Genomic DNA, 11,600 nt, shown 5'->3' with positions numbered 1-11,600 from the left:
CCAGGCCCGTCAGAGTCCAGCCTATGGATCTGGTGCTCAATAAAAGGTCCAGGATGGCCTTTTCGGACCCAAGCAAGCCTATGGATCTGGTGCTCAATAAAAGGTCCAGGATGGCCTTTTCGGACCCAAGCAAGCCAAACAAGACCCATTAAGGAAAGCAAAAAAGGTCAGGCCTTGCTCCGGCCTAGATGCTCTCGGAGTCACACACTTACTTCCCTTTTGCCATTTTCTCTCATCTGTCTGCTCCACCTTAAGCGACCCTCAGCTCTTGCAGTGGCTGCCTTAAGACGGGCAAGTGGCTGTCCCAGTTCCCAGCGTGCCCTGGGGCAGGGAGGGGCCGGTGGGGGCTGTGAGCCTAGTAGCCTTGGGAATCCTCTCTGGACCTGTGGTTAGGGGGCACGGGAAAGCCATGCGGGACCGGGAGCTCAGCCAATCCCCAATTTTGGGCTTTCCATTCCATTCTTCCTGCCCCCAGAGGCTCTCAGGCCCTGCTCTCTGCAGCTGTGATATCACAGAAGTACTCGTCTGGCCAAGGAGAGGGTATTAGCCCCTGATCTCCGCAGTTGCTTCGCAAATACTCACACAGCTTCCCGGAGAGGGGAAGGAACACTTGGCAGGGAGAGAATGCTGGAAACGCAGGAAAAGGATTTCCCTTAGAAATACATTTAAAAAAAAGAGAGAGAGGAATCTTTGTCCCCAAGAACATGAGTGAGAAAGCCCCACCCAAATCAGGAGTACTTTTGGCCCTAAGCACCAGACTGAACACATGAGCTGGGAGAGGCGACAAGAATGTCAGGCTGTGAAGTCATCGTTCCCACCCCATGCTGGGGAGTTACATGGCCCCTTCCCAGGCTGGCTGGAGATGGAGAGGCAGCCGTGGAAAATCTGTGTGTGCTGACGGCCTGTGCAGGGAACGAGGGCTTGGGAGGAGAGCCTGCACCCAGCCCTCAGTGGCCTGGCTCCAGCAGGGAAGGGCCACGGCCGCCCGCCTCCCTGGGACGCCAAGGACTGTCGACAGAGGCACCCCTATGAGAACCAGCTCAGCCCCAGAAAGGGTGGGGCGAGGTTAGACATCATGAGGGACTTCCTAGCTGTCTGAGTTATGATACCTTGCCAAAGAGACAGCAGAATCTTCTCCCACACAGATAATGCAAGGGAGAGGTTTCTCTGGGTTGATTCGAAGGCAGTCCACTTTGGTATATGAGAACAGACATCGGAATACCTTTCAAGTCCAAAGAAAGGAAGAATGCCTTTCAGGTCCTACCGTAAACACCCTGGATTGGGGGCGAAGGGGAGGAGGAGCTTAAAATCAGCGCAGGGACCACAGGCTTTAACCAAATTCCACTTCTTGAGGAGGCAGAGCAGTTTCCTTACATCAGCATCTCCAGCTTACCACACCCACGGCTCGGAGATGTGCTCTCAGTCTGCTGGACTTCCAACCCCTAGAGGTAAAGCCATCTCCCCGGGGTCATCGCAAGAGGATGCTGGACTTCGGGAAGAATGGCCGCTACCTCATTCTCGGTTCAGGAAGGCAGCATGTCTCCCTTCGTCTGGCCCTCCGCTCTGTGCCCTTTCTGTCGCCTCTGAAGCTGGAGCGGACAAAGCAAGCTCCCTCGTCTGCCCTCCGCAGCCTTCCGCCGGCCACCTGCTCCCACACGGCCTGCGTGTGCACCCCTCCAGTGTCATGCTCTCCGGTGCTCACACCTCGGAGCTAAATAAAAAGAGCGAAAGCCCTACTTCCAAGGGTAGACGCAACATCTGCCTCAGCCAAGGAGGGAGTGCTATCCTTCTTCCCAGCCCTAGCTGATGCTCGATGCAAGGCAGTAAGAAAGTTCAAAACAACACAGAACTCGCAAGAGTTTCTGCTGAGCTCCCAAAGGATTGCAGCACAAAGGGCTCCTGGCAGGAAGACATATCCCCGATCCCCATCAAGACTTCTCTGGCCCCTGCCTGGTAGCACTATGCCAGCAACCCCAGAAGCCCCGCTCTGGGCAAGGAGGGGTGGACTGGATTTCGCAGAGCCCGGGGTTGGGCTGCGAAGAGAGGGCAGAGAAGGCCCAGAGCTGTCACACGCTGTTGGCCTCATTCAGCCCTGGGCACATAACTCATGTCAGACAGGGAACTCCCAGGATGCAACGTGGAATTCCCTGCAGGGGGAGGAGGAACAGAGGGAGGGCACTTTCACTCTCCTCTTTCTCCATCATCTACCCTCCTCCTTCCAGCTGTTGATGCTGCTTCTCGCGGGTTTGGTAGGAAGCCTTTCCCACCCCTCTATAAAGTACTAAGTATTTCTTTTATAAAGCTACCTGGACTTGCCTCAACTGCTCACATCACAGCGTAGCTGCTTTCTGGCTGTTTGAGCTGGTCTGCCCACCTCCACCCTCTCCCTTCCCGCCAAGATATTCTTCTGGCTTGAGTCTCTCTCACATCTTAAAGTAGTGCTAATAGATCCGCCCCAAGCGTGATGGGCAGAGTAGCCCAGACTGTTGGCCTCTGCAGCCAGGCCCACATACACTGTTTTTAGGATCATTTATTTGGCATCTTTAGTAGAGTTGGGGCAAGAGTTCAAGGTGATGGCCACAGGGCAGAGGGCTGGAGGAAAGAGAAGGAGCTTGGCTCTGCTTCTATTCTGAAATTGACATACTCCTCAATGCAGATATTTTGAAACACACTATACGCTCTAAGACAGGGAAGAAAATGTCAAAGAAGCCAGTTGCCATCTTCCTCTCCCATCCCTCCCATCCCATATTCGCTCGCTTGGTTCTTTACTCCCCTCCAACACTAGAATTCTCTAAAGCAGTGGTCTCTGAGTAGGGCGCATCCATCTGCCGGAGTGTGGGAGAAATACCAGAACTTTTTATATTACTTCATCCACTTCAATTTCTTGGCTATCTTATTATGTAAATAATACTAGCATTGGAAGTACTAATAGTAATAGAGTAGTGCTGAGGGTAAGCATTTATTGTTTATCACTGGGGCTATGTGTTCAATTTTTTTCCAGATTGAAAATGCTACTGGAAATTTCAATCTACCACATGGAGGAAGAGCCCATCCCTGCATGTCCCAGCTTGTAGAAAAATGGACAGTGCTCAGGAGAACACGCCACTGACCCAAGGCTTGGGAACAGGAATGCAAGAGATCTTAGGGCGGCAGGAAATAGTACCCTAAATCCTGCAGTTAATGAACCAGAGTCGTAATTCGGGCTGGGTGGTCTTAAAACAGACTTTTTCCCTTCCTGCTTTTCCCTCCCCCAAAGAATCTCAGCTCCCCAAACCTAGCAGCTGCTCAGTAAGGTTGTGAGGCACACATACTTTGCATCTTACATCAGGAACATTCAGTGAGTGGTAGCAATTACCACAGAGCGTGGTCAGGACAGAGCCGTCCCAGACAATCAGATGTACAGGAGTCCCTATTCACCTTCTAAGCCCCTTCCCCTCCCCTGCAGTCCCTTCAGCTTAGGTCCCTGTCCTGGCTGCTTCCATCACACCCAGCTCTTCCCCATCACAGCACTGTGACAATATTTCTGAAATTGCCTCAGTTTCTGTGTATCCTCTTGTCAGCTCTAGGGAAGGAGGGACTGTGCCTGCCATATCCACCCTGGGGTCCCCAGCACCTGAATGTAGCTGAAAAGGAACAGAAAACCCTCTGTATCCCTGTCACACCCTCAGCTCTGCAGAGGAGAAGTCGCAGGGTACAGAGGGAACATGAAATAGAAATTCACACCAACATTCTGCTCGATCCAAATCCACAGCACCAGGCGGGTTTGAAAGTCATCAATAACTCCCTGACATGAAACAAAGTGAATTATCCAAAGCTTTGGTAGGTACTTCTATATACCCAATGATTTTGCACCCTATTTCTAACTGTCCACGATAGAGAAATGCCACATTGGGTAGATGGACTCATTCATTTTTTTTGGTGCCCCTTCTCCCCAGTTACACTGTAAGATCAGTGTGGAGCAGAACTGTATCTTAAATTCTTTTGTAATCAGAGACCGATCCTGAATCAGAGACTTGACTGTTTGCTGATAAAAGCATCTCTAACATAAACATTTGTAAAACAGAGGTAAACTGTCTCCTTTCTGCACATTGATAACAGAAAACGGAAGAAAGCATGATCTTCGGAGAACACCATCTCCAGGAATGAAATGGCTCTCCATGGCCTCACCCCCTTTCAGTGCTTCAGAGACCACATTTTTCTCAAAAGACACAGATATACCAGGGAGGTCTCCCACTGCGTTCTCCAGGAGCTAGGGAAGCAACAGTTTTGAACACTAGCCACCTTGCTCTGGTTCCCCGCCCCTGGTCTGGCCTTTACCTTCCACAGGGTCGGTTTTCAGTCTACTGCAGAGATTCATTACACCTCCATAGTGGACATTGATCTGGTCGATTCCATCAGAGGAACGCAGCTCCATGAGCTTCCTCAGGTCCATTACTGTGCAGCCAAAGTCCCCTTCATGGCTCTCGACCATCGAGTTGGCCGGCAAGGCATGTTCTGTTGGGTTCGTCATTTTGTCTGCTGTTACCAAGCCCCTCGACCAGAGAAAATGTGGAGTTTCCCTTTAACTGATCAGGGACGCCTGCCTTTCTGCCTCACTTCTTCTTACTTCTTGCTTCTCTGGGAGCCCAGTTAGGAAATAGATGGACTAGATCCTGTGCAATAGGCTTTGGAGGAGCAGCCTCTAGCCCAGATCCCTTTTTGTGTGTGAAGCTTGGCAGCGAGAGGAGGAAGAGGATGGGGGAACTGAGTGGAAGCCAGACCACGTGTCACGATGATTGCTGTCCCCAGGTAGTGATGGAAGTGCTTGTCCAGGGTAGGTAGGTTCCTAGCTTAGACCAACTTGCCCAGATAGAGGTGTAAACAGGATGTGCATGTTACCATGGAGGCCACCTTAGCAACAACCAGCAACTGCGATGGTAGAGAGGCGGCAGGAGAAGGAGGAGGAAGAGGAGGGCTCCCTGGATACCGCTGACAACTGGATCTCTGGAATAAAGATTCAAAGACAGACAAAAACAATTAGAGCGGCCGTGAGGATCTGGCATCTGCGAGGGCAAGAGGGACTCATTCTAGCACAAGGGTTTAGGTGACAGTTGATGCCTGAGCCAAACCGATCGCTGAGGCCTGGGCTGAGCGGACGGACTCAGGAGGGGCCCGTTCCTCCCTAGGAGGCCCCAGCAGCCTGCAAACTTCCATGTAGAGAAGTAATTTCAGATACACCCCCGTCCTGCCAACACACCGCTCTCAAGCCAAGTGACACGGATCCGGCAGCTTCAGAAACTAACGGCTCTCATGCTCTCCTTGTCTATTCATTTGCGGGCCCCACCACGAAATCCTTTCGTCTGACCTTGCCTCTAACTGGGGAGAAGAGGTCAGAAGAGGAGTCCAGACCAGAGTGATCTGGAGGGTGGTCTGCCAGGCTGTCACCCGCGCATCCTGCACCCAACACATACAGTTACATGCCAGGAGGCCAACCTGGTAGGCGATGCCCGCGTCCTCGGGGGCCCCTCAGAATATTCAGCCTCCAGCCGGACGGAAATCCTGCAGCCCGCAGCTGCTGTCAGCAGGTCAGGTACTAGGTTCAGGTCTTGGAGCTAAGCCCACCCCTCCAAAAAGCTTTCCCTCTCTCCAAAAGGGGAGAGTAAAATGCTCTGGCAGCCGGCCATACAGGTTGGAGCCTTTTTACATAAAGGGGACAGAAGGACCTTTGAGGAGAAGGAAGAGAGTTTAAAGTTAAATATGAGTGTTAAAGTTACTGGGCTGGCAGGGATAAGACAGCAATCAATTCAGATAGAGCCCAGGGCCACGGCAAGGTCAGTGGGAGAGCAGCGTTAGCCCGTGTGGGAGTGAGCACCAGGGGGTCTCAGATCAGCATTTCTCTCCTCAGAGAGACAGGTGCTCCCCCTCTGACTGGGGGAGGGGCAGAGCTATGTGCAGGTGAGGATATAAAGGGCTGAAGGTGGACAGGCTCATCCTTGTCCTGTTTAGCTTTAGAGTGCAGCTCCTGCCTGTCGTGTGGGACCCACTGCCACACGTCAGCCACTTATTTGTTTGTATATTTATTTGGGGGGGGAGGGGCAGAAGGAGAGAGAATCTTAAGCAGACTCTGCACTCAGCGTGGAGCCTGATACAGAGCTTGATCCCATGACCCTGAGACCATGACCCGAGCCAAAATCAAGAGTCAGACGCCTAACCGACTGAGTCATCCAGGCGCCCCCAGATCATTTAATTGTGAAGGGGCTCAAAAAATGTGAAGGGGCATTTTCTTTTTTTCTTCTTCTTCTTTTTTTTTTTTTTAAGATTTTATCCATTTATTTGTCAGAGAGAGCGAGAGTGCAAGCAGGGGAATGGCAGGCAGAGGGAGAAGCAGGAAGAGGAAGAGACAGGCTCCCCACCAAACAAGGAGCCCAATGCGGGACTCGATCCCAGGACCCTGGGATCATGACCTGAGCTGAAGGCAGACGCTTAACCAACTGAACCACCCAGGCATCCCTAAGGGGCTCTTTCTGAATGTAGCACCAGAACCTGGGGGCCCAGCCCTGGTTAAACAGTCCCCATTGACTTGAGTTCAGTTACCAGGGGGTGGCAAGGAGCTCTGGACAGCCCCTCTCTAACACACAGATGACAGCCTCCCTTCTAGAAGGTGAACAAAGAAGCACAAGAACCATCAGATAAAGGCTTGACTCTTTTACCAGGTACTTTTCCAAAAAGCACATGTGGCCAAAGTTCCTGCTGATTCCCATCAATCCTCTTTCCGGTAGGTCCCAGGGGATGGAGGAGGTTACGCTTCTGCCTCCCCCCTAGTGCAACCCCTGCCTTCTCCTTTTACCAGAGATTTTTAGAGTGACTCTGACCTACAGAGGGTTAAGCAAGCAGGGTTTTGTTCTGTTGTTGCTATTGCTTTTCAAATATCATACTGCCTTTCTTTTTTCTGCCTTTCTTTTTTGATGTCGTCCAGGAGCCTGGGCAGTAGAGGTCTGGAAGGAACCTGAAGCAGCACATCAAACTCCCTTCATCCCGACTGGCACGGGGATCGGTGGGGTACCACAGACTGTCCCTCCAGTTCAGCTTCCCGCCTAAGCCTGGAAGCAGTGGGAAGAGCTATAGCAGTAAGAAGCCCATCTTGACCCGTAAGTAGAACTCCTTAACCTTTCAAGAGGATGTTGAGAACCGTGCTGATGGAGTGCTAAACTGGAAATCAGATTTTACTTTTTTTCTCTGTATTTTTTTTCTATGTTCCTTGAGGGCAAAGGTCTGCACTTGTCTTGTTCACTGCTTTATCCCCAGTGCCTGAAGAGAGCCCGCATACAGTGGGCATCCCGTTAATTTGTTGTTGTTGTTGTTGTTGTTGAATAATTGGTAGCAGATTCAGAACCAGATTTACCATCTTCCCAGGTACCCTTTGGGCAAGTCACTTGTCCTTCTTAGGGCTTAGTTCCTCCTGCCTTTACCTGGGGGGAAAAAAATCAGCCCTACCTCTTCACACCATCCTCAGAAAGTGATGAAGGACAGGAATGAGAGATAGAAATAGTGCTCGGAAGTCTTAGATGAAAGATGCCCAGCGTCCAGCATGTCTGCTCTCAAGTGATGGGAGAAGGCTTACTTTGATCTTAATGAACTTTTGGTATCTAGCCCTTTAAGCAGAAGGCCAATAAGCTCCATGTGCCCCTCCATCTTTCCTTGCTGGAGGGAACTCCCAACCCTCGAAAAGAATGGAAAATTCCAAGGCACCTTCATTAGCAATAACCATTAGCTAGGTTATAACCATTGGCAATACCACTAGGCTAGGCAAACTCAGATTTCTAGAAAAGAAGAAGGGACAGTCTGAGTCAGAATTCCTTACTTTGAACCTCTCCTCAAGATATCAAAGAAGAGAAATTTTTCAGTCACTTGGGCAATCAAAGAGAAAAGGACACTTAAGATTAGAACATAGGGGACGTGTGGAAAAGAATGAAGTGTGTCTGCTTCAGGTTTGTTCTAGAGACACATACAGAGGAGGGTAAGCACTAAGCGGCTGGTACAGAGTCTAAAGTGGGCTGTGTCAGCTGGGGGCCCAGGTTAAGGTGGGATCTCTATGAAAGTTCTTCTGGAATTCGGAGGCGTCGCAGGCACCCATACTTCTCTCTGAGCTCTTAGAATGTGAGCTCTCTGCAATTGCCAAGCCTGCCTAGCCCCTATCCTTATTAGGCAACTGGCAAAGAATAATCTGTAAGTGCTCACACCGCCTCAGCCTCAGCCTCAGCCTCAGCTTCAGACGCAACGCTCAGACGCCTGGGAGGTACCACCTCTTGTCAGGTCAGAATTAGTCATTCAGCTCGGGGCATTCTGGGTAAGGTATGTTCTCACTCCCAGTTTCTAGCATTGTGCCAGCTTAAAGGACGATAGGATGGAAGAGCAAACCCTCCCATCGCTTCCTTCAGGGGCAAGAAATCGTATTACTTTACATGATCGCTGAATCATGTCAATGTTTTTCCTCCTAAAGTCCTGTGACATCTGTTCTACAATTTGTAATGACGTGTGAAAGCACTGTCATATATCAGTTCTAGGGAGGACAGCTGGGACACTCCCCCGTCCCCCCACAGATGAAGACACTGAGGTCTAACGAGAGAAGAAGCGATTTAGTCTTTGGCAAGTCAGCGTCCTTGGCTGTCTGGCGCTCTTTTTGTGACACTTTACTCCTTCCCTCGAGTCTGGACCTCCTCATTTTCTGACAAACATCTAAGAGGTCCTTTAAAATGCAGTGTCTCTGGAGTACAGAAAATACCTATTTCCACTTAGAGGAAATGCTGACTCTTCCTCCTGTTCTTTCTCGCTCAGAATCAACTATATTACATTACAGGGGCTGAAACAGACCCTCCCCCACTCCCATACACACCTGAGAAGCAAACTACCCCACACTTCCTGATAACTCAGGCTGCAGCGAGGTTTGCTAGCAAGTTCCAAAACAGGGAGCTGCCAGAGACAAGAACCTCATGCCCTAAGCCATCAAACCATAAACAATAGTCAGACACTCTGTTTCCTCCAATTTTGTCCAAGGAATCCCTTTCTCTTGGAAACCTTCCCAGCACTAAGGAAGAGATCCATCCCCAGACTACAAGGAGAAAGGGTAGCTCCCGTGTAGGGGATCGAGTAGGGTCTTTTGAGGATCTGGAAGGAAGCCACCCCCTGAATCTCCCCTGCCAAAGGCTCCTATTGAATCTGGCACGGTGCATGGGAAATGAAGTATGAATGGAAACAGGAGAAAGGAAAGAGGAGGGGCCAGGGGCTAGGGAGTCAGGCTGGCTCATCACCGCAGCTCGACCTGCCTGGAATAATAAGGGCTACACTCAACTCTGGCCTCCAGGCTGCAAGGGCGGGCTGCTCAGTAGAGCAGACTCTGGTGCCCTGCCCTGGCTTGTCCTCTTTACCAGCAGCGCCTCTGCTCAGGAGCGTGTTGGTAGCGTTCGGAGATGCTTTGCTTGGAGTGCGAGCATCACTGCCATTGGGGACGTGACGGGTGAAGGAGGCAAGATTTCGAAGGAGGGGGGCAAGGCCAGTCCCACCTTAGATGGCACCAAACTGAAATATGAACCTGCTCCAGCGGCCCCCCTCGCATAACCTGTTCCCTTCTCTCTGACCAGAGGCTCCCTTTTGTCTACGGCCATACCACCCTGAACGCGCCCGATCTTGTCTGATCTCAGAAGCTAAGCAGGGTCGGGCCTGGTTAGTACTTGGATGGGAGACTGGAAGCGCCCTTTCCCAAGTGAGGCTCTGTTTTCCTCCCTATTTGCAGGGGAGGAAATGGGATGGGGTGGGGAGGGGGAGGGGATGGGGTGGGGGGTCGGAAGGGAGGGAAATAATATTAGCGCATACAGTGAGCCAGGTACCAGAGTCGGCACTCTGTGTGGGAATGAGAAGCCGTAGGCGCGGGCGCGTGCGTTATGTGACATATAATGCGTTGCATGGCGGCTGATACGGAGGGGTCGGTCCACACGCAGTAGCTCTTACCATCATTACGTATATTGTTTCACTGAATCCTCACCAACAGCCCCATAGGGAGGGCATTGCCATTTTATGGCAGGGAAACAGAGCTTCAGAGAGCCAGGATTTGTGCCCCAGTCTGAATCCAAGCCACCTTGCCTCAAGGGCAAGGACAATCCTGTGACACAAAGGGAAAAAACCTACAGCTTTACCTCCTAAAGCCTGATGAGGAGGTCCACATAAACCTTTCTGTCCCTTGCCCAAGAGCCAGCCCTAAAGGCTCTGAAACAGGGCAGGGAAACACCTGGAAACACCATTTGAGACAGAGAGATCCTGCTTTAGCTTCTCTCTCTCCTGTCTCCAGCAGCGGCATTTCCTGGGCCATCACCTACCGTTTCCAAAGCTTTGCTTCTCCTTTCAGGCACTCCCAGGCTTCTGAGAGGGCCATGCCTTGTCAAGAAATATGGCAAGCACTTGAACATGGCGGTCTGCCTGGCGTGAAGCATCCCTGGCTGGCCCTTCTCTCTGCAGGTCTAAACCCCACGCAGAGGCTTCTCTGCCCCTCCTCATTACAGGCCCCTCATTTCCATGATTCGGATCCTAGCCCGCTCTGGCCAGTTCTTGCCCTCAGGTCTGGCAGCCCATCCCCATCACGGTTCCAGGCTCTTCCTTCCCTCCCCAGGCCCGCCCTGCCCTGTTGCCCCTCCGATGCCCCCTGGCTTGCAGAAGCAGACCTGAGCACACACCTTCCTTCAGTCTTCGGAGGTCCCGGAACCCAGTGCTAATTCTCAGCCAGCTCCTAGGACCTGGGTTCTGGAGGTTCCTTCCTTCCTGAAGAGAGAACCTCACTTCCTGGTTGGGGGGCAATACCCATGGGGCTGTCTCGCTGACCCATCTCCTCCCCATCTGCCACGCTGAGCAAGCCTTCAATTCCACAGCAGAAATGTAGTGCGAGAATCAAAGCTATCTTTCTGGAGAAAAGGTGTCACCCTCCACCCCTGAGCCTCAGGGATCCAGAGTTCTTCCTTCTCCAGAGTCACCTGGTACCTCTAAGTCAAAACTACATCTACGCACACCCTGGCCCCATGCTCTACTCCTGGGTGCATCTCTCAAAGAAATGACCATGCAAGTTCAGCAGGGGGCATGCATAAGGATGTTCACTGGGACGTTACTGGCGGTGCAGCAACCTGAGATGCCCTGTCCAGGGATGGGCGGGCAGAATACGTGCACTAGATAACAGCGGTTATTAGGCAAGAGTTAGAAACACAGATCAGATGTACACACAACGATACCAGTGATCTTAGAAACAGCGTTGGGGTGGGGCAGAGCGCTTTAATAGCTTCTACACAAATTAAAAACACATGATCTAAAGTGATGCTGTACATTTTAAGGGATGTATTTAAACAAAAAGATATGTATGAGCCCATTAGAATGCTGCTCATGGGGGGCGCCTGGGTGGCTCAGTTGGTTAAGCGACTGCCTTCGGCTCAGGTCATGATCCTGGAGTCCCGGGATCGAGTCCCGCATCGGGCTCCCTGCTCGGCAGGGAGTCTGCTTCTCTCTCTGACCCTCCTCCCTCTCATGCTCTCTCTCTCTCATTCTCTCTCTCTCTCATTCTCTCTCTCTCTCAAATAAATAAATAA

The 11,600-nt window shown here is 51.5% G+C and overlaps 1 protein-coding gene across 5 annotated transcripts in view; it reads right to left on the bottom strand.

The window, feature by feature from the left end:
- The window catches only part of ATP2B4 (ATPase plasma membrane Ca2+ transporting 4), a 91,855-nt gene that overhangs the window by 42,450 nt on the left and 37,805 nt on the right, over nucleotides 1-11,600 (bottom strand). For all 5 annotated transcript variants that reach the window (XM_081825025.1, XM_081825024.1, XM_081825021.1 and 2 more), the window contains exon 2: nucleotides 4,318-4,983. In XM_081825025.1, the coding sequence (XP_081681151.1) occupies nucleotides 4,318-4,510 (193 nt within the window). In that variant the 5' untranslated portion in view covers nucleotides 4,511-4,983. The remainder of the gene's footprint in view (nucleotides 1-4,317; nucleotides 4,984-11,600) is intronic.

Source organism: Leptonychotes weddellii, chromosome 6 (assembly GCF_054177405.1).
Source record: "Leptonychotes weddellii isolate Sample4059 chromosome 6, ASM5417740v2, whole genome shotgun sequence".
Taxonomy (NCBI): domain Eukaryota; kingdom Metazoa; phylum Chordata; class Mammalia; order Carnivora; family Phocidae; genus Leptonychotes; species Leptonychotes weddellii.
The sequence above is the reverse complement of the archived record's forward strand: the minus strand, read 5'-3'. Positions and strand labels throughout refer to the sequence as shown.